General features: G+C 40.6%; 1 protein-coding gene across 4 annotated transcripts in view; it reads right to left on the bottom strand.

Moving 5' to 3' along the window:
• The window catches only part of dapk1 (death-associated protein kinase 1), a 268,605-nt gene that overhangs the window by 50,922 nt on the left and 194,364 nt on the right, over positions 1–23,319 (bottom strand). For all 4 annotated transcript variants that reach the window (XM_043713274.1, XM_043713282.1, XM_043713294.1 and 1 more), the window contains 4 exons: positions 13,881–13,958; positions 6,988–7,210; positions 4,047–4,235; positions 1,018–1,215 (listed from right to left, as the gene is read on the bottom strand). In XM_043713274.1, the coding sequence (XP_043569209.1) occupies positions 1,018–1,215; positions 4,047–4,235; positions 6,988–7,210; positions 13,881–13,958 (688 nt within the window). The remainder of the gene's footprint in view (positions 1–1,017; positions 1,216–4,046; positions 4,236–6,987; positions 7,211–13,880; positions 13,959–23,319) is intronic.

Below are 23,319 nucleotides of genomic sequence, written 5' to 3'. Positions count from 1 at the left end.
GTGGAGAGAAAAAGAGTCACATTTCAAGTCCAGTGACGCTTCAAAAGATCATTGGATTCAAAATGTTAAGTCTATTTTTGAGTCTCTCAAAGCACTTCTTGTTTTTGTTTCAGATTTCCAGCATCCACAGTTCTTAGATTTATACTCATTCTGTGATTCTTGGACAAGGACACATAAATCCCCTTCAACATCACAATATAATAGTTTCTCAAGATTTAAACAAATGATAATTTCACCTATTCTTCCTGCCAAAATGAATGACCTCACATCTGCCACCTGCTGTCCCACTTTACTAATCTGGTTAAACCCCTTTCCTACCCAGTTTCAAATCAACAGATACATTAAACTCAGTCCTTCAACAAAGTCATTCATTTAGATGGCAATAGCAGAGAATGATAAAACTTGAACTGAAAAACTACAGAAGGTGCAACAGTTGGCTTCCACAGACGTAGAATTTGACTACCAGCTAAGGGTTCCTTCATGATTGAAGCCCTTGAGCTATAGGTTTTTTGCAGCACCCAAGTGCATACTGTCTGTCCTAAGAGTTAGAACATAGAACAGTACAGCACAGTACAGGCCCTTCAATCCACAACGTTGTCTCAAGCATTTATGTTAATCTAAGATCAACTTAACCATAACACTCCTCAATTTACTGCTGTCCACGTGCTTGTCCAGCAGTGGCTTAAATGTCCCTAATGTCTCTGATTAAAACATTTTCAGTATGTTATTTGTTGAACTATTACTGTGGTACATGAGGAGAAAAAGAAAGCTATCCTTAGCTTTTATTGAAGACTTTAAAATGAAACACTAAATTAATCATTAATTGGCAAACTTAACCCAAGTGTGTTTTTTTTTTCAAAGAAGAATCAAAATAAACTTCAAAAGAAATAAACATTTCTTCTATATTAAGATTATTTTTTTGGGAAAACTAAATTCTCATACTCTAAGGTTCTAAAGTTTCCTCTCACAATTGTCGGATAAGCGTATTCTAGGAATAATGCGTGAATTGAACCTTACCTAAAGGATCTTCAGCTGGAATAAGAGATTTGAGGGAATTGAGCCAAAAGGTCACTTGATTCAGTTGCATTTCATATGGTTCCTCTAGACTGAAAAGCACCATGTGGATAGCAGTGGAGTCATTTGCAGCAAAATAATCATAACAGCAATAGTAGACAGGATTACCAGAGAACTCCCAGACACTAAAATCGCCAACACCTAAAAGAAATTCAATGCTCAATTATCCTGAGCTGACCAATACATTTTTTAAAAAAGACCGCATGTTAACAGTCTGATTGAGAAAACAGTGGTAACAAGTTAAGTCAGTGATTCCCAAACTGTGGATTTCAGATCAGGTTTGTGAGAAACAAAACCATGTTAATCTTATATAGTGTGGCATTATCTAGGAGTTTCAATATAATCTAGATATTAGGTAAGCTCTATTTCCACAGGGACATGAAACAGGATGTGCAAATACATTGAGAGGATGATTCTGAGCTGGGAGTATGTGTTGCAAGGTGCAGTCTCTTTGGAATATTGTAAGAGCCTGTTCCCACCCCTCCAATCACCTTCTGCCATGCTTACTGGCCGCCAAATGCACGTTTGCCATCTGACACTCCCAATCATCATCCAGCCATCAGCTATGTGGATCAAATATGGAAATCAATTGGCATGCTTCTCGAAAAGTTGATATATTTTCTCATTCTCTTGAAGATTCTGATTCTGACCTGGGAGAATTTACGAATCCTCAAACATCATGTCCCAGCTTTGAGGATGATTGTTTGCCATTTTATTTGACTGCAGACAACATTACATTCAAGCTGGCACAGGTTCAAGGTGAGGGGGGAAAAGGTTTAGGAGAGAAGTGCAGGGAAATCTTTTCATACAGCGACTGGTGGTGCCTGGAAAGCAATGCCAGTGGAGATGATGGATTGGCAAGGTTTCAGGATTGGCTGTCTGACAAAAGGCAGAGAGTTGGGATAAAAGGTTCTTTTTAGGAATGGCAGCCGGTGACAAGCGGTGTCCCACAGGGTTCAATGTTGGGGCCGTAGCTGTTCACATTATATATTAATGATCTGGATGAAGGGACTGGGGGCATTCTAGCGAAGTTTGCTGATGATACGAAGTTAGGTGGACAGGCAGGTAGTACTGAGGAAGTGGGGAGGCTGCAGAAAGATCTAGACAGTTTGGGAGAGTGGTCCAGGAAATGGCTGAAGTTCAATGTGAGCAAATGTGAGGTCTTGCACTTTGGAAAAAAGAATACAAGCATGGACAACTTTCTAAACGGTGAGAAAATTCATAAAGCCAAAGTACAAAGGGATCTGGAAGTGCTAGTTGAGGATTCGCTAAAGGTAAACATGTAGGTTGAATCCGTGATTAAGAAAGCGAATGCAATGCTGTCATTTATCTCAAGAGGGTTGGAATATAAAAGCAGCGATGTGCTACTGAGACTTTATAAAGCTCTGGTTAGGCCCCATTTGGAGTACTGTGTTCAGTTTTGGGCCCCACACCTCAGGAGGGACATACTGGCACTGGAACGTGTCCAGCGGAGATTCACACGGATAATCCCTAATCCCTGGAATGGTGGATCTAAAACAAGGAACGGCTGAGGATCCTGGGATTGTACTCATTGGGGTTTAGAAGGTTAAGGGGAGATCTAATAGAAACTTACAAGATAATACATGGCTTGGAAAGGGTGGACGCTAAGAAATTGTTTCCGTTAGGCAAGGAGACTAGGACCCGTGGGCACAACCTTAGAATTAAAGGGGGTCAATTCAGAACAGAAATGCGGAGACATTTCTTCAGCCAGAGAGTGGTGGGTCTGTGGAATTCATTGCCGCGGAGTGCAGTGGAGGCCTGGACGCTAAATGTCCTCAAGCCAGAGATTGATAAATTCTTGATGTCACAAGGAATTAAGGGCTACGGGGAGAATGCGGGTAAGTGGAGTTGAAATGCCCATCATCCATGATTAAATGGCGGAGTGGACTCGATTGGCCGAATGGCCTTACTTCCATTCCTATGTTTTATGGTCTTATGATGAAAGCAGGCACATTAACAATGTTTAAAGGCATATTTTGACAGACACATGAATGGGAGGTGAACAGAGGGATAGAAACTGCACATAGGGAATATGTAGTGTTCTAAATAAGGAATAGGTATAGGCTTGGTGGGCCAAAGGGCCTGCTCCTGTGCTGTATTGAATTGAATTGAAGCTGCATCATGCCTGCACTAGATTTGTAAACATGCCTGTTTCCAACAGGGATCATTATATAGCTGTCCATAGCAGATTTCCTCACTAAACCACTTATAATAAAGACTACTGAGAGATTCCATGAATTATGGCTTTGGTCAGCTAACTCAACCTTGAACTGGAATTTTATTTTGCTTCTTCCTGATTAAATGGCTTAGATAGTCTACGGCATCAGGACAGCACTTGTTTGATAAATGCTACCAAAGATTTAAACAAACTGGAGGAGAAAGTGAGGTCTGCAGATGCTGGAGATCAAAGTTGAAACTTTATTGCTGGAACAGCACAGCAGGTCAGGCAGCATCCAGGGAACAGGAGATTCGACGTTTCGGGCACAGGCCCTTCTTCAGGGCCCTGAAGAAGGGCCTGTGCCCGAAACGTCGAATCTCCTGTTCCCTGGATGCTGCCTGACCTGCTGTGCTGTTCCAGCAATAAAGTTTCAACTTTAAACAAACTGCCACAGTAATTGTTGTACATGAAGAACAAATTGATTTACTATGATCTTGAGGTAAGTGGCGAATTAAACTTAAATTAGAGACATACTGCAAATGAAATTAATGCCTTTTAAAATGCAGCTTCACCCACTCAATTTTACACAGTAATAACACAGCCCAGAAACTAAACAGCTTTCTGAATATGATAAGCCTGTTGAGATTTCAAATAACAAAAACAATTAAGCATGTTTTATACAATAATGGATTCAAATTTCATACTAGCTCTGTATTTAAGCTTAATGACTAAGAAGCCAGTAAAAAGGTCAGGAGTTCCAAGTTAGCTCTGTTGTAAAGTAAACATTTCTTACCATTAACATTAGCATGTTGTATGTCAATTGCTTTAGTAGACTGGTCATCAGTTACATAGTGTAAATTGTGTGTAGGTGAAACAAAAGCCTGTAGAACGCCTTTGGTTAGACTTGGTTCAAACATCATGCTCCGGCTCCTTACACTGACATTTTCACAGCCAGGGTACAAGTTTGAAATACTCACTGAAACTTGAAAATGAGAAATTAATCAAATATGCTGCTTATAAAGGCAATGGCTCTTGGTCCAAGGTCACCATCTAAATAAAAGTTGTAAAGCTTCTTAAATATAAATTATTCAAATTTAATTCAACTTTTCAAAAATATAAATTATGGCCCAGTGTGTGAAAGGCATTAACTGATACTAAACCGATATCAATTGGAGCAGCAGTTTGGTGCTATGCAATTGGACTTGTCCCCTTTTTAAATAGAGAAGGGGAAAGAAAAGTCAGCCAGTAACTTCGGGATTATTTTTGGAGTGTATTGACTGTTATTTATAGGCGACAACACAACCAGTTCACATAGAATGGTGAGATGAATTATTAATAAACACCACTAAAAAGTAGTTTGAGAGATAGATAACAGCCAAGACAATGGGACAACTTCCATATATTTCAAATAATACCATGATGCATTTTCCATCCAAGTGAGGGTGCAGATGGGGGCCTCCGTTTATATGCTGCATTTGAAGGACAGATCTTCTAACAATGCAGCATGTTCTTTGGACTGCAATGAAATCACAACCAAGATAATAGCTCATTCCCAGAAACTGCCTTAAATCACAACCTTCTGATTCAGAGCCAAAGGTAAACCAATAAGACAATGATTCATTGCGGTATAAGGGATGGCATTCCCAAGCTCGCTATGCTTTGCCATTGTGAATCGTTATATCCAATCTGATTTCACTACCTTTGTGCTTCAACTCCAGCTCAGTTGGTAACATTTGTGTCTGAGTTGCAAAGTTCCAGTTTAAAGGCCCACTCCAACACTTCAGTACAAAATATCAAAGTTGGGACTCCAGAACAGTACAGAAAGCTTATCACATTGTCAGAGGTGCTGTCTTTCAGAGGTCAAGGTTTGGACCTTTTGCTTGAATGTAAAAGATCCTATGGGATTATTTTGAAGAAGAGGCGAACTATCCCTTGGATCCTGGCCAATATTTAGCTGTCAGTGTCACAAAAATAGAACACCAGGTTATCATATTGCTATTTGTCCGTGCTTGCTGAGTGCAAATTGGCTGTCGCGTTTCCTAAATTATAATAGTGGCCAATTAGGCAAGGAAATCAAAGAATATTGGGGTTAGATGGAAATGCACATTTCAAACTCAAACACATCTCTCATGACTTTTTTTTAATGTTAAGGCAGGCAAAAAGGACATATGTGGCTTACTTCTGTTCCTAATTTGCACACTTATGAGACCACATTTTGCAAAGACTGCATTTGCTTTAAAATACTTTGAAAATGTCTGGTTGGCGTGAAAAACACAAGATAAATGCAAGGCTTCTTTGATTTTCTCATAATTCCAAGAAATTTTAAAGCAGCTCTGGAAGGGTTTGCAATTAAACCTCATCTGGGGATGGAGGAGACCATTTCCTCATGATGGGGTTTATTGCTGTCCAGGGGTTAGACCAGGGACTGATGTTACTCCTAGCATTTTCACTGAAATCCAATGGATGATTGTAGATCCACATAAAAGTGCTTTTGTAAATCCGTTTCCAGAATGAAATCGACATATTTGGCAGGAAGAACATTAGGGATACAAATCATCAGGCACTTTAGATAGTTGAATTTTGGTCATAAAGTATGCTATTAGTATAAAAATCAGTACAAAATCCTACTGTTATAGCAGATCGAAAACACAAACCATATCCTGCAAAACTGAAACCATAAGCTGTCTTTTTATTAGTAACATTTTATTTGGATTTTGACAGGCTGGTGAACATAACCTGTTAGCATTGCTAAATTCACTTCCATTAATGGATTTCAAAGTCTGCTGGTGGAATAAAGTAGTCAGATTTTGCAGCATTAACAATTGGAACTGACTCATTGACACCTATGTTTCACTATCCAAATTAAACATCAAATTATACAAGCATCTTCTGACTCATATCAGGAGAGATTCTTTGTATCAATTAGTTCTGTCCTCATTTCTACTTATCCTTTTTCGATTTAGTAAAGCCACAAGAAATAGGAACAGTAGGCGGCGATTTGGTCCCTTGAAATTGCTTCACCAATAGGATCGTGGCTGATCTGACATTTCTCCTGATAACCTTCCTGCTCTTACCCCGCAACCCTCGATTCCCCTATTGATCAACGATCTATCTATTTATCTCAGCCTAAGTATACACAAGGACTCTGGAATTCCTTGCCACAGAGAGCTGTGGGGAGGAGCAAAGACACTCAATCCTCACAGAAGAAATTCCTTGACATCTCTGTCTTAAATTAGTACCCATACATAATGGGCACACATAAGGTGAATAGCAAAGCTCTCTTCCCTATGGTGTGGAAGTTCAAAACTAGGCGGCATATTGTTGAGGTGACAGGGAAAGATTTAAAAGGGACATGGGGGCAATTTTTTTCACAGAGGGTGGTTCGTAAGTGCAATACTCTGCCTGAGGAAGTTACAACAGGTACAGGTACAGTTACAACATTTAAAAGACGTTTGAATGTTACATGAATAGGAAAGGTTTAGAGGGATATGGGTCAAATGCAGGCAAGTGGGCCTAGTTTAGTTTGGGAGGCTTGGTCTGTGTGGACTGGTTAGATGAAGGGTCTATTTCTATGCTGTATGACTCTATGAGGCAGTCACATCATGATTTGGGAAATGGCTGTTTTGATAGGTCTCAAAATATGACTGTGTGATTGTACCTCTAGGGAGAAGCACAATTATAATACCTACGTTATGGCTATCCTTCACACTGTTGTTTAGAAATATTAAGGATACCTGTTGGCTTTGACGATAGTGGCGATGGAGGATAACGAGTGGAGTTGGTGGACGACAGCCTTGGTCTGCGTCTCCTGAAGAAACTTCGCAGAAGTCCACATTTGAGAGATTCTACAAGTGCCGTTTTACCTGTTCCTGAATTTCCAAACAACTTCAGTTTTATTCGGGCTTGGGAATTTTGAGAATGCCTAAGTTGCTGAATGAACATGCCTCTATGTGTATCCTAAAGTAAAACAAAGTAACAGAATTAATAGAGGTTCACGGTTGACATTGTCTCCATTGGCATGTCACCTAAGATGTTAAGGAGCTTTAAGCAGTTATTTTTAGTAACGAGTTAATATGTTCATTTTTGTTTCAATAATGCACAATGGAAACTAAGCTGACAACTTTGCTAAAGTGGAACTTGCCACAAATGTCAGCAATAGTGAATTCATGAATTTCACTGCATAAATTTAGATCACAATAAATTAGACAAACTGAAATCCTTCAGTTTATACTGTAAGGAGCACCATTCATGTACATCTGCTTATAATGCAGCACTAGGCAAAATGAAACTGGATAAATCTGGAAATGCTAAATAGAGTACAAGTACCTTCCTTCTGGAGACGAGAATGAAAATATGCATACACTTATGTAACCAAAACATGCTATAAAAGTTATAACGCTCTATGCAAGCAACTATCAGTTGGCGTAATGCCTACAAATTACTTAATCTGGAAATAATAAAATGTTAGAATAGTATTAGAACGTATAGGTGAAGCAGTGCTATTCTCTGGCTATGCAAAAATGTTCTCAGAGTTGTTATAAACACTGCCACTGGAGGGAGTATAAAATTAAAAATCACAACAGGTTATAGTCCAACAGGTTTATTTGGAAGCACCAGCTTTTAGAGCACTGCTCCTTCATCAAGTGGTTGTGGAATATAAGATTGTAAGACACAGAATTCATAGTAAAATTTACAATGTGATGCAACTGAAATGATATATTGAAAAAGACCTGGATTGTTTGTTAAGTCTCTCATCTTTTAAAATGACCATGTTGGTTTCAGTTCTTTCTTATGTAAATCCCAGAACCTTTTTTAAAAAAGTTACATTCTCAAGTGAACTTTAACAATAGGTGCCATGTCAGCTTAGATAATGCATGAAGGTGTGAGCTTAAGGTCTGTCTGTCTATGTCCCAATGTTCAGACTGACACTATTTCTACAAAAAGGATTTACAGAATCTTACATGGATTCATGCAATTTTTTGAGCAAAATAAAACGTAATTCTGCAAGTGCAAACTCACCCCACATGCATGCGCGTGTCTGTGTGTGTGAGTGTAAAGGGGTAGAAATTTGTGAGAGGGTGAGTGTGTGGGGTGTGTATGTATGAGCAGATGAGAGAGGGTCTGTGTGAGTGTATGGGTCTGTAGGAGTGTGTGCACGCGCATGTGTATGTGTGTACAAGCAAGAGTGCATATCATGCAGTGGTGTCACCTGTAGTGTGACGTGAACCCAAGGGCCCGGTTGAGGCCATCCCCATGGGTACCGAACTTGGCTATCAACCTCTGCTCGGCCACTTTGCGTTGTTGCCTGTCCTAAAGTCTGCCTTGGGGGATGGTCATCCGAATGTCCGAGGCCAAATGTCCCGGACCGCTGAAGTGTTCCCCGACTGGGAGGGCACTCCTGGCTGGTGACTGTTGTGTGTATATGGAGTATATACTCCTTTCCAATCACAGGTGGGCTGATTGCTCAGGCTTGTGAGGCATCTTACTACAGATGATATAAATCACTGGAAGTCATTAACAACAAAAAGTGTTTTAACCAGTACTTTCATCAGAAATGTGATGGGTGTGGAGGGATTGGAAGAATAAAAGGGAAGGTCTGGGATAGATAGAGACACTAAATGTAAAATGATTACATGATGTCATTGACCAAAGGAAAAGATAGTGGTCATGACTATAATAATGAAATGAAGAAAATGTCCAGATGGGTGTGAATGACAGAGTAATGAACATCTTTTTCCAATTTTTTAAAAGCAAAATCATGACAAATAAGAATTTGATCACTACCAGGTGTTTACAGCATAAGAGGTGGTCATTCAGTCCTTCATGTCTACACTACAGAGGCTACGGCTTTGCAAGTGAATATCTAAATAATGTACACATGTTACAATACTTTCACAGCAGGAAGTTCCAAATACCCAAGCTGTCCAAGTTAAAAACTTTATCTCTAACTCTCCTCTTGGCCTTCTGTATGTCTTACCTTATATCTATGCCTTCTAGTTATGATCCCCTCTACTACTGGAGAAGAAGTGCTTTCCTATCCAACTTATCCAAGCCTCTCATTACCTTATAAATGTCTGTCAGATCCCCTTTGAACCTTCTCTACTCCAAGGATAACTATCCAACCTATCCAATGTTTCCTCATATGTCAGTCCCTCCAGCCTAGACTGTGGATTACAGAGGCTGTAAAGTGCCAAAGAAAAATGAGGTACTGTTCCTTAACCTGTTCTGTGCTTCTCTGGAATATAATTTAAGACCAATTTGGTGAATTAAAATGACAAGCAACTGGAAGCTCAAGGTCACGCTTGCTGACAAGGCAGAGATGTTCTGTAAAGGGATTTGGTCTCCCCAGCATAGAGGTTGCATTGTGAGAAGTAATTACAGCAGACCAGATTAAAAAAGGGACAAGTAAATTGTTGCTTCATCCAGATGGAGTATTTGAGGCCTTGGACAGTGAGTCGAGAGGAAATAAAAAGGGAAAATGTTTCTCCTGGTGTGGGAAGGTACTGTGGAAGGTGATAAGATGAGACGTTAAGGTGATTGAGAAGTAGACCAGGCTTTTGAAAAGGGGTTCAATCCCTTAGGAACTCTGGCAGGAAAGGGTAGGAGTTGAAGCATTTGGTGGTGTAATTGAAGTGCCAGAAAAGATGGAGCATGATCCTTCAAACATGGAGGTTGATATGATGGACAGTGAGGTAAAGCGGAACAATCACGGTTCTCGAAACAAGAGAAATGGTTGAGTGCAGCATGTGGGAAATGGGCTGACCAGAGTTCAGGGTCCTGTCAACCATAGTGAGGGAAGTCCTTAGTTGAAAAGAACCACTTACATCATTTCTTGATCAGTTAGGAACACAGGGGCAGTAGTAGACCATTCAGTCCACTGAGCATGCTCCACCATTCCATATAATGATGGCTGGTTATCCACATCAATGCCATTCTCCTCCACACCATTCATATATCTTTTCACATCAGTGCCTTTTAGAAATCTATTCAGCTCCACTTTAAGCATTGCCAATTACTTAGCCTCCACAGCCCTTTTAGATAGAGATGTCCAAACATTCACAACTGTCTGAATAAAAATGTTTCTCATCTCAGTTGTAAATAGCTTTCCCTTTATTCTGAAAGTGTCCTCTGGTTTCAGGCCTCCCCAGCCAGGGGAACCATTTGACCTGCATCTATTTGTCTATCCCTTTAAGTATTATTTAAGTTCTACTGAGATCACTTCTCATTCTGCAGAACTCTAGAGAATACAGGCCCAGTTTCCAAATCTCTCTTCACAGGATAGTCATGCCATTATGGGAAAAATTCTAGCAAATCTTTGCTGCACTCTATCAGTGGTGATGATATCCTTCCTAAGGTAAGGAGACCACACCTGGAGAACTGCCCACAGTTCTCCAGGTGTGGTCCAACCAAACTTTTAATATAATTGAAGCAAGACTTCAACTTATCAACTGCTTTTCTCTCCAGAAATGCTGCCAGGCCTAGTGAGTATTCCCAGCATGTTGTTTTTATTTTATATTTCCAGTGTTTGCGATGCTTTAATGTTTGTTGTTTCTCTTTTCTTCACTATGATATGAAGGGCATATTGAATAAACCTGTTGTTTGTATGACGATGATTATTATACCACATATTAGGAATCGTTTCAAGAACCCCTGAGACTCAATTGCTGCAAAATCCACCTCCAGGCTTTATGGCACCATTGGGAAGCATCAGTCGGCTTGTGGCGAAGAAACTCTTCAGAAGATATAATCTGAAATCTGGATGAGGTGGTAGCTATGGCATTTTTCTTAATAAGGGCAATAACAAAGTAAGATGATGCCATGTCTCACGTGTCTCTTTTCCACCTTCTTGACAATAATGGTGCAAGCTGAATTGGACCTGGAAGATTACGTTCCATTGAAACAAAACTGGAAATACAAATGATCACTTCATCCCAAAACCCTTTTGGTTTTATAACTTGCTAAGTTTTGTTTTGGCTGATCATGAACAGCTGCAGCTGAATTTTATGTTTGAACTGGCCTTACGCAGCAGTACTATCTTTTTCCAAACACAGACACATAATTCTGCATCCTAATTTGTATTTTGGACAAAATGAATCATTGAAAATTTGACAGAACTTGGAGATTCCAGCTAGCAGACTCTCATTCAGATGACAAGTATTCTGAGTGGGAAAATGGCCACTTACATTTCTCATCATCAACGGAGAAGACGATCTATTGAATAGACAGATATACTACCAGCTAAAGGTGATCAAAATAGACCCACAGAACAAAACATAGTGATGAATAAAGTCAGACCAGTGTTGCATTTATATTGCAAAACAACTACCACAAAAAGATGCTGCAATATTACTGTTGTGAAGATCAAATTACTTACTTATCAGTTAGTTTTGTCAGATCAACTTTAAAATCAGTTTCCAGATACATAATTGGCTCCAATCACAAATGACCATTTCAAGAGTCAGCACCTACTTCAGTCAAGTGTGCACTAGCTAAATGAAGGAAATTCAGCTTATTTCAACAAAAACAAATTGCTGGCAAAACTCAGCAGGTTTGGCAGCATCTGCGGGAAGGAAGCAGAGTTAACAGTTTGAATCCAGTGACTCTTCATTAGAAGTGGCAGCAGCTGGGAAAAAACTGGCATCAATGCTGAAGATGAGGTTATGAGAGTGAAGGCAGGTGAGTGGATAGGTGGAGATGGAGCCCAGAGAGCGAGATGTGCAAGACGTAGGTACAGAGACTACGGATGGCAGGCCAGGACAGAAGAAAAGCTGAATAAGTGATAATGAAAATTAAAGGTAGCAGAGAATGATAGTCTGCACTGAAAGCAGTCTATGTGATGGCAGGATTGGGTTTGGGAGTGGGAAAGATGGAATCAGTGTCTAAAGTTATTGAACTCTATTTTGAGACCCAGATACTGTAGGGTCCCCAAGTGGAAAATGAGATGTTGTGCTTTGAGCTTGCACTGATGCTTGTTGAAACTCTGCAGTAAGCCTGCAACAGAAATATTGCTGTTGAAGTTCCATGCAACTAGAAGCTTTGGATCATTTTTACACAGAATGTAGTTGTTCAGCAAAGCGATCAGCTAGTCTGCATTTTGTCTTCCCAATGTAGAGGAGCTTTTCCTAGCTGCTCTCAGTTCTGATGAAGAGTCTACAGAGCCATAGAAATGATACAGCACAAAAGGGGAGCATTGGGTCCATCTTGTTTATGCTGACCCAGCCACCCTTTCTAATTCCATTTTCCTACACAAGGCCCATTGCCCTGCAACTTGCACTATTTAAGGTATAGATCCAGATACTTTTTGAAAGAGTTTAGGGTCTTTGGCTCTGCCACCAACTCGGGCATGAAATTCTAGACAACTACCACTTCTGCGTAAAAAAAGTTTTCCTTGCATCCCCTCTAATCCTTTTGCCATTTAGCGTGAATCTATGACCCTTGATTTTTGAACTCTCTGCCAAGGGAAACTGGTCCTCTCTTCTGCTCTATACACACCCTTCACAATTTTGTATACATCAATCAATCATTCACTCCTCAGCCTTCTCTATTCTAACAAAAACAACATAACTTCTCCAACCTCTGCTCATAGCTACAATTCTCCACCCCTGGCAACATTCTGGTAAATCTACTCTGTACTTTCTCCAGAGCAATTATGCCCTTCCAGTGACCAGAACTGCACACAATCCTCCATAATCACCTGATTCTCCACAATCACCTGACGAAGGAGCAGCACTCCAAAAACTAGTACTTCCAAATAAACCTGTTGGACTATAACCTGGTGTTGTGTGATTTTTAACTTTCTGACTGTGTAATCCTCAGCTGCAGTCTGACCTCCTTGCCAAACAAGACTGGATTCGAAACATCAACTCTGCTTTCCTGTCACAGATGCTGCCAGACTGGCCGAGTTTCGCCAGCAATTTCTGTTTTTGTTTCAGAGTTCTAGCATCCACAGTTCTTTACTTTATTGAAAAATATCATTTTAGTTGGTTGTCCTGCATTGCTGCTATGCTTATTTACATTGGTAGGTTGGTGAGATAAAGTTACGAAGGGATGTGGAGCTACAATGATAAATGATGTTGAACTATATATCAACCATAATCTAACTAAGTGACAGACAGGCTGACTGGTCCACACTGTCCCAAGGATTCCCTGATGTGCTTCACCTCCAGTAATTCCTGATTGAAGGGCTTATGCCTGAAATGTCGATTCACCTGCTCCTCGGATGCTGCCTGACCTCCTGTGCCTTTTCAGCACCACATTCTTGACCCTTTACCTCCAATAACAGAATTTCAGTTATCTGATGGAATGAAGGCTTTGCTGTTATTGTTGATGACCATGAATGAGAAGTCTATTTACTGGCATAGTGTTATTGCAGAGTAGATGTTATCTTTGCCCATAAATAATTACAAGGGTACAATGTTCACATTGCACCAGAAAAAAACTTTTTATTTCTGACAAAAGTTAAACTTAGAATGGTACAGTCCTTTAATTTTTGGTTTAATTGCCTGACCAATTCAGGCTCGTGGTGTTACCACTGTGGGAAGAAAATGCACAAGCTGCCAAATGTGTTGCAAAAGGTGTGTTAACACCTGCTCATTATTAAGGTCCTCAATTTACATACATGCATTACCTTTTTAAGTCTGGCAAGTAAGTTGGCGACCTGTTCATGCTGTTCTGCTCTAGCAAGATCTTCTGAAGTTCTTCCGTCCTGTTAAACAACCAGCAATCAATTCAATTAGCTTGATTTCTACTTAATTTCATATTTAACCTACGAAAAGTCAGTGTTGGCAACCTGCATATTTCATTTTCACACACTTGTGCTAGAATATGACAGATAGCAAACTGTGTTAGCAGATGCTCAGTTAAGAGCTGCTAACAATTCACTCAGGAAGGTTTTGAAATGAACCAGATTTATTACACTGATTGCATAATAATTAGTTCCTGCTGTAACCATGTTAAAATACATTTCTGGATGAATGCATAATATGAGTAAATGCCTGCGGAGGCCAAAGAGGAATAAAAAAGCTTCATAAAACATCCGCGGATCGCATTACAATTGGCAAGAATATTAGCATATTTTTCATGAACACTAGTGATTTTAGATGAAGAGTTTTCCAATTTTGTACATCACTTTCATTTTATTTGGTACAGCTCCAGTAATGATAATTACATGATAATACCTTAACCTATAATTTAAGAAATAATTTTCCTAAATCTTCCCTGACTCATTGAATCATACATTACAGGTGAGTAGCGAGTCAGCCTATTGTGCCTGTGCTGGCTCTTTGAAAGAGTTTTCATATTACCACATCCCTTGCACTTGCTCCATGGCTCCACCAACACAGAGGTGTTTTCCTTTACTGTCCACGCAGTTCTGAATTCTTCACCTTGATAGCTACCCAGGAAATATTAAGTGGGTAAAAACCACTTGTACTAACTGGGCAACCTACACAACAGATCAGCCTCTGCTCAACTCTCCAAACCCCTTGTATTCACTCCAACTACCTCTCACTCTCTGACTCCCCCACCCTGCCCAACATAGCTTAACCATTGGTAACCTTATGATCACCTTGCTATTCCATGTACCCATATACCTCACTCACATTCATTCATTAGCACATTGAAAAAATGTCTATATGTCCCAAAGCTTTTTGTGTGTTAGTGAATGAATGAACTTACCTGAACATGGCAGTAATGTTGTAAAGAGGTGGCATATTTGGAATCCTCCAAGAATCCTACACTACAAAGGATGACTCCAAAAACAGGTACACAAGAAATAAGAGCAAAGTAATCCAGCTCCTCTAGCTTGCTCTGCCATTCAATAAGATCATGACTGATTTCATCATGGGCTCAACTTCACTTTCCTGCCTGATCCACATAAACCTCCAACCTGCTACTCATTTATTCGATGTCCCAGCATCCATTGCACTCTGAATTCGATAGCTTCATAACCCTTTGACAGAAGTGATTTCTCCTCATCAGTGTTTTAAATCTGCTAACCCTTCTAAAACTATGACCTCTGATTAGAGGTTGACCCATAAGAGGAAACATTTTCTGTGTCTATTTTGTCAATCCCACTTTATCTTATTTCCTCCTTAATTAGATCTTGTCTACTTCCATACTCCAGACAGTATAGGCCTATACTGCTCAATTCCTCTTCGTAACACAAAACCCTCACTCCGGGACTCAATCTAGTGAATCTCCACTGAACAGCCTCCAATGCAACTATATCCCTCAAGCAAGGGGACCATAACGTGGGCGGCACGGTGGCACAGTGGTTAGCACTGCTGCCTCACAGCGCCTGAGACCCGGGTTCAATTCCCGCCTCAGGCGACTGACTGTGTGGAGTTTGCACGTTCTCCCCGTGTCTGCGTGGGTTTCCTCCGGGTGCTCCGGTTTCCTCCCACAGTCCAAAGATGTGCAGTTCAGGTGAATTGGCCATGCTAAATTGCCCGTAGTGTTAGGTAAGGGGTAAATGTAGGGGTATGGGTGGGTTTCGCTTCGGCGGGTCGGTGTGGACTTGTTGGGCCGAAGGGCCTGTTTCCACACTGTAATGTAATCTAATCTAATCTAATCTAAAACTGTATGCAATACTCCAGGTGCAGAATCACTGAAGGCTTATACAGTTGCAATAACACTTCCCTACTTTTATACTCTATTCTTTCAGCAATAAATGTCAGAATTCCAATTGCCTTCCTTATTACCTATTGTACCTTTATAATAGTTTTCCATAATTCATGCAGGAGTACACCCTGATCCTTCTGCACTGAAACACTCTGAAGTTTCTCTCTATTTAGTTAATAAGTTACCTTTCTATTCTACCAACCAAAATCAATAACCTCACACTGATCCATGTTAAACTCTATCTACCAAATTTTGGCCCATTCACTTAACCTATCCATACCCACATTCATTTGTAAAATTTTATTTCATATTGTAATTTACTTTCCTATCTATTTTAGAGTCATCAGCAAACCTGGCTGTAGTACCTCCTATCTCTGCATTCAAGTTTGGTATGTTGCCTCCCAGGTGCAAGGGTACGTGATGTCTCTGATCGTGTTTTCCGGGTCCTGGAGGGGGAGGGGGAGCAGCCCGAAGTCGTGGTCCATATTGGCACCAACGACATAGGTAGGAGGAGTGCCGAGGATCTTAGACAGGCTTTCAGGGAGCTAGGTTGGAAGCTCAGAGACATCACGTACCCTTGCACCTGGGAGGCAACATACCAAACGTGAGTCTCTCTCGTTCCCACAAAACCGCCTATCTGTGCCCCTAACTATCGAGTCCCCAATTACTACTGCTCTGCTCTTCTTCACCCTTCCCTTCTGAGTAACGGGGACAGGCTCCGTGCCAGAGACCTGAGCCCCGTTACTTACCCCCCCACAAGTATCCAAAACGGTATACTTGTTCTTGAGGGGAACGGCCACAGGGGGTCCCTGCACTGGCTGCTTCCTCCCAGTCCCCCTCACTGTAACCCATCTATCTGCCATCTTTGGAGTTACTACCTCCCTATAACTCTGATCTATGACCCCCTCTGCCTCCCGAATGATCCGAAGTTCATCCAACTCCAGCTCCAGTTCCCTAACACAGTCTTGGAGGAGCTGGAGATGGGTGCACTTCCTGCAAGTGGAATCGGCAGGGACGTCGATGGCATCCCTCACCTCATACATGTTGCAGGAGGAACATCCTGACTAATGTTCTAAAGTCAGTCAGTGAGACTTGAGTCTATACTTTACATTTCAGGAGAGCCTGACCGAGCAGATGTCCATATTACAACAAATGGAGAATTGCACTGTCTCATGTTGCCCTTGAGGTTATCCTCCTTCAGTTGACTACAGTCCATAAAGTCAAAAACAGAAATTTCTGGAAAAGGTCAGCAGGTCTGGGAGCATATGCACAGAGAAATCGGAAGTTTTGGGTCGAGTGACCCTTCCTCGGAATGTCTTGAAACATTAACTCTGCTTTCTCTCCATAGATGCTGCCAGACCTGTTGAGCTTTTCCAGCCATTTCCGTTTTTGTTTCTGATTCACAGCATCTGCAGTTCTTTTGGTTATTATTGTCCACAAAGTCAAGATGTTTCATTTGGTGACATTGTTGGCCCATGGAAATGCTGGTGAGGCAACCAACTTTCACCATTCTCACCTCAGCATAGTCTTCCCATGCTTTATTGATTGTGGGCTGCCACATAATTGCATTCACTGAAAGGTCCTTAACCAGTTGGAATGGAAACATACTGTGGAGGTGCTGGTGTTGGATTGGGATGGGCAAAGTCAGAGGTCACATGTCACCAGGTTATAGTCCAACAGGCTTATTTGAAATCACAAGCTTTTGGAGCACTGCTCCTTTATCAGGTGAAATGGAAACATGAGAGAGCTTCAGTTTGACACTGTCAATGTGTGGACGCCACCTCTTGGAATGCTGCAGTTCAATGCATGAAAATTACCAATGTTAAGGGTTGTCTCTGTTTGAAAGAGAATTGGCCTTCACGTCCAGATTCTTTCTTGCTGTTGCTAATCTGATCTGCTATACGAAGCTATTTTATTGGTTTAGATATCGAACGTGCTTGCTGCTGTTTGGGGTTTTCTTGTTGCTGCCTTATTAACAAGAGTAAGAAGTGTTTGTCTTGAAAAAAGATAAGGTTGAAAGGTGCTTCACTCCAAAAGCATGATGACAATCCGTGTTCCGCAGTCTGAAGACTTGAGCATGTTGTTGCCTTGGAGCTGAAAGTTGCTTGCTTTAAGGCTTTAATTTTTTGAGCATTTAATCTCCTACTGAGAGAGGGCTGCACTGTCAGCAGTGGTATCTTGGGGAGGAGCTGTTAATCTGAGATGTTGCTCACTAAAATGGACATGAAAGAGACTATTTTAAAGAAGTGGAGTTCTCCCATTGTCATGGTCAATATTTATTTTCAATTAAAATCATCAAAATGGATTTGCTGGTTATTTCCTTTATTACTTTATAGGCTTCAGACAGTGTTTCCTATTTTACGGATGTGTTTTATTGTACATTACCTAATGTTACAACATGCAACTTTAATAAAGTCGCCTTTCATTATAAGTGCAAGTGTAGCATTTGATTTGTTTAGATTGACAGTTTTTCATATGTGTAACCTGCTCTTCTGCTTCACATAGGGATGGCACGACTGATGTCACACGGACAATGCATTTTGGCACTCCATCCGAGTATGAGAAGGTATGTGATCTTGTTGTGAGCACCAGTGTAGCATTGACCAGATAACTGAGCTTCCAAAGAATTGCAAGGTTATACACGTCTGGGAAAGGCTTCTCTTAAAAATTGAAGGCTGAGGCGTGACCTAGTAGAGGTCTTTAAAACTAATAAAAGATTTTGATAGTTGAGATTTGTGGGTTTCAACCAGTGTGCAGTGTCAAGGTGAGAAGAGTGCTGTGTAATTTTCAGGAAGCAGCTCTGCTTTATCTGGTACCGTGTCCGTACCCCAATTTCCTCCAGAGCCTCTGTGTCTAGAAAGTACAGTAGTGGTGAGAGCATGGAATTCACTGCCGTGTGAAGGTGTTCAGGTGGATAGCAGGGATGTGTTTATGGGGAAGGCAGATCAACACATGACAAGAGGGGGAGGTGAGGGTTTTCTGAAGAGCTAAGTAAAGAAACATAGGAGAAGGTTTGACGGCATTATAAATGAACTGGTTACTTGAGCCTGTGCTGCACAGTCAAAGTAATTTTGTGTGATGCTATTTTTAACATCAATTTTGATGTTTTGACCAGATTTTGTAACCATCTTGAGAAGCTCAGTGATTAACATTACTATAATTTGGTATTGAAATAGGAGAATATTCTCTATCCTGTATGCAATGTAATTGGATGTATGTGATTATTTTTAAAAAGAGCTTTCAGAACTTTCAGCAACTATAACGCATGTTTGTGCTGACGTGTGGTTTATTTGCCCTCTTGTACTCAGGAATGCTTCACTTATGTGTTGAAGGTACAGCAGGATATAGAGAGGCTGCAGAGCTGGGCAGAAAGGTGGCAAATGTAATTCAATGTAGCTAAGTGTGAGGTGATTCACTTTGGGAAGAATAACAAAAAGATGGGGTACTGGGCTAATGGTCGGATACTTGGTAGTGTGGATGAGCAGAGGGATCTTGGTGTCCATGTACACAGATTTCTGAAAGTTGCCACCCAGGTAAATAGTGCGGTGAGGAAGGCATATGGCGTACTGGCTTTTATTGGTAGAGGGATTGAGTTCCGGAGTCCTGGGGTCATGTTGCAGTTGTATAAGACTCTGGTGCGGCCGCATCTGGAATATTGTGTGCAGTTTTGGTCGCCATACTATAGGAAGGATGTGGAGGCACTGGAACGGGTGCAGAGGAGGTTTACCAGGATGTTGCCTGGTATGGAAGGAAGATCGTATGAGGAAAGACTGAGACACTTGGGGCTGTTTTCATTAGAGAAAAGAAGTTTTAGGGGTGACTTGATTGAGGTGTACAAGATGATTAGGGGGTTAGATAGGGTTGACAGTGTGAACCTTTTCCCGCGTATGGAGTCGGGTATTACAAGGGGGCATAGCTTTAAATTAAGGGGGGTAGATATTGGACTGAAGTTAGGGGTAGGTTCTTCACTCAGCGAGTCGTAAGTTCATGGAATGCCCTGCCAGTAGCAGTGGTGGACTCTCCCTCTTTATGGGCATTTAAGCGGGCATTGGATAGGTATATGGAGGATAGTGGGTTAGTATAGGTTAGGTGGGCTTGGATCGGCGCAACATCGAGGGCCAAAGGGCCTGTACTGCGCTGTATTCTTCTATGTTCTATGTTAAGTCATTAGTATAAATTGTAAATAATTGGGGTGTGAGGACTGAACCCTATGGTACCCCACTACTTACATCTTATTAACCTGAAAAAGACCCATTTATCCCAACACACTGATTTCTGTTGATTAGCCAATTCTCTATCCAAGGCAATCAATTACTTCCCAACCCCATGTCATCAGACCTTTTGTATTAACCTTTCATGTGGAACCTTATCAATGGCCTTCTGGAAATCCAGATGTACTGCATTTGCAAGATTGCCATTATCCACTTTGTTTGTTACATCTTTGAAGAACTTTGGCAAAGTCGTCAAACACAATCTACCTCTCATAGAACCATGCTGACCCTGATGGATTGAGTTCTGACTATTCGAATGTCCTTCTGTTTCTTCCTTAGTAATAGTAACAGTTTCCCAGTGACGTACATTAAACTAACTGTAGTTGCCCTATATTCTACATCCCACCATTTTTGAATAAAGGGCGTCATATTGGCACTTTCCAATCCACTGGAACCTTTCCCGCAAATCGGGGATTTTGGAATATTATAACCAATGGATCCAGTATCCCTTTTCCACTTTTTTTTTTAAAAGAGGTCTAGGGTGTTGGCCATCAGGCCCTGGGAACTTACCTGCCTTCAATACATTCTGCTCAAGATATTCTCCCTGATGATGATGGTGGTGGTGATGTTACATTCTTCCCCTTGCATAATCTCTGCATTACCTATTGTTATTGGGATGATACTAATGTCCACACTATGAAAACTGAAGCAAAATATTACTTTACCTGCCATTTCTGGGCTCCCAACAATGAATTCCAATCTCATCCTCCAAAGGATCACCATTCACTTTAATTACTAACCTCCCTTTTATAGACTTATAGCTTTTTACATTTTGCACAGGTTAATTTACCTTTACCCTTTTAATTACATTTTTTTTTAAGTAACCCTTTGTTGGTCTTGAAATGTTTCCCAATCTCCTCGCCTGCCACTGCCCTTTGCAATATGACATGCCTTCATTTTTGCTCTTATGTTATCTTTAGCTTCTTTGTTTAGTTTTTTCTTAAACTCCCCTTAGAACCTTTCTTCTTTTTTTGAAAATACTTTAATTGGGAATTGAATATCTCCTTAAACATCTGCCACTCTTCATTAAATTTTAGTCTTTTAGTCTTTATACCCATGCTCTACATTAATGCCGGAAATGCAGAGATCCATCAGATAGTTTCAAAAAAGGAGTGGGGTGGCAATCAAATGGTGACTGGCCCAGAACATCCAAGGAGTGGTAATTTTTCAAAAACACTTACTGAAACAGAGAGCATTACAGTTCATTACAAACCTGGTTTGCCACAGGTATTTTTTAAATTCATAATTAAATCTTTCTGAAGTATCAAGAGATAACAGGAACCACCAAGTCAAAATCAGAACATGAGCCATCATTCTTATAAGGCAAATATCATGCTGATTCTTTTTCTCGAATACCATAACTTGTAACAGAGTTAACAAATTGAATTCCCAGATCACCATTTTAGGGACGCACATACCAAATCGGTGCATGTCACTCATGAAATTTAATTTAGCTTCAGTTCAAATCTTTCTGCTATCATCAGCTGCTTTATTTAAAAGAAGGATCTTAACCATACATGCCATAAGTTTATATTTCCATCTTTGTATTGCACTGACCTAACATATTATTCTTGTTGGAAGTAAGAAAATTGGAATGCTTTCCCACCTTCCTAGCTACATCCTTGCTCATGCATATTTGCCCTTTTATTTTTATTCCTTTTGCTATCCAGCCACTGGCTTTCAGCCAAATATGCAAAACTAGTTAACAAGTTTTGAGAAGATTTGTAGCTCAGGTGGAGGTTCTGGATGTAAGTTTGCTCGCTGAGCTGGAAGGTTACAAAACTAGTATCAAATAATTTTACTGGAAAAAGATCTAATGAGGCTCATGCTTTTCTTGCATGGATTAAGAATTTAACAGCAGTATACCCTTCAATATTTAAATAAAAAAGTTTAATAGGTTTCTTAAATTAACATCCAATACTGCAATTTTTTAAAAAAAGGAAGGGCAAAATTTAAATAGTGAGTATATAGGATACACAATCTTCAGAATCAGTGCTGCTCACAGGAAACCTTGTCTGCCGCTTGCACAGACCTGAATTCACGGGCCACCTTCCAGGATTTACGTTTGTTTTAAATAATATTAATTAAAACTCAGGGGAGTATGTCTGCAATTTAACCAACGTGCATGACTCAAAAAGCTGATACCATAATATCAAAGGCAGTAGCAGGTGTAGGCCATTCAGTCCATCAATCTTGCTTCACCATTCAGTAACACCATGACTGATCAGATTGTGGCCTCAGCTCCATGTTCCTGCTGGCTCTCAACTTAACCTTTGAACATATTCCATATTCCAGCCTCCCTGATGTCTTGGAGAAAAATGCTCCAAAGATTAATGACTTTTGTCAGACAAAATTCTTTACCATCTCCATCTTAATTGGGAGACTCCATTTTTAAAGCTGTACTCCCTATGTCTGGATTGAAAGGAAACATCCTTTCAGCATCAACCATGTCAAGATCTCTCAGATTAGGGTGTAGGTTTGCTCGCTGAGCTGTAGGTTTGATATCTAGTCGTTTCATTACCTGGCTAGGTAACATAATCAGTGGCAACCTCCAAGTGAAGTGAAGCTGTTGTCTCCTGCTTTCTATTTATAGGTTTGTCCTGGATGGGGTTCCTGAGGTTTGTGGTAATGCAAAGACTAGAACAAACAGCCCTACCAACCATCAAACCAAAAATCTGGGTCAGCTATGTAGATGACACCTTTGTCATCACAAAACGAAACAAGATAGAAGAGACATTTAACATCATCAACAACATCCTCACAGGCATAAAGTTCACCAAGAAGGAAGAAACCGACAACAAACTCGCATTCCTGGACGTCCAGTCAAAAGAAAGGACAACGGAGAACTACAAACCGACAAACACTGACCAAATACTTAATCAGCAACCATCCCAACACACACAAACGAAACTGCATCAGAACATTATTCCAACGAGCCACCACACACTGCAGCACAGATGAACTTCGGAAAACAGAGGAGAATCACCTATACAATGTATTCAAGAAGAACGGATACTCAAAAAATACAGTCCGCAGATTCCTCAAGAACAAACCACGACAAGCAGACCAAACACAGCCAGAAACCCTAACCACCTTACCATACATCAAAGAAGTTTCAGAAATGACAGCCAGACTACTAAGACCCCTCGGAATCCTAGTAGCACACAAACCCAC

The sequence above is a fragment of the Chiloscyllium plagiosum genome, chromosome 2, assembly GCF_004010195.1.
Source record: "Chiloscyllium plagiosum isolate BGI_BamShark_2017 chromosome 2, ASM401019v2, whole genome shotgun sequence".
In the NCBI taxonomy this organism is placed as follows: domain Eukaryota; kingdom Metazoa; phylum Chordata; class Chondrichthyes; order Orectolobiformes; family Hemiscylliidae; genus Chiloscyllium; species Chiloscyllium plagiosum.
Note: the sequence above shows the minus strand (reverse complement) of the source record. Positions and strands in the feature narration are given on the sequence as shown.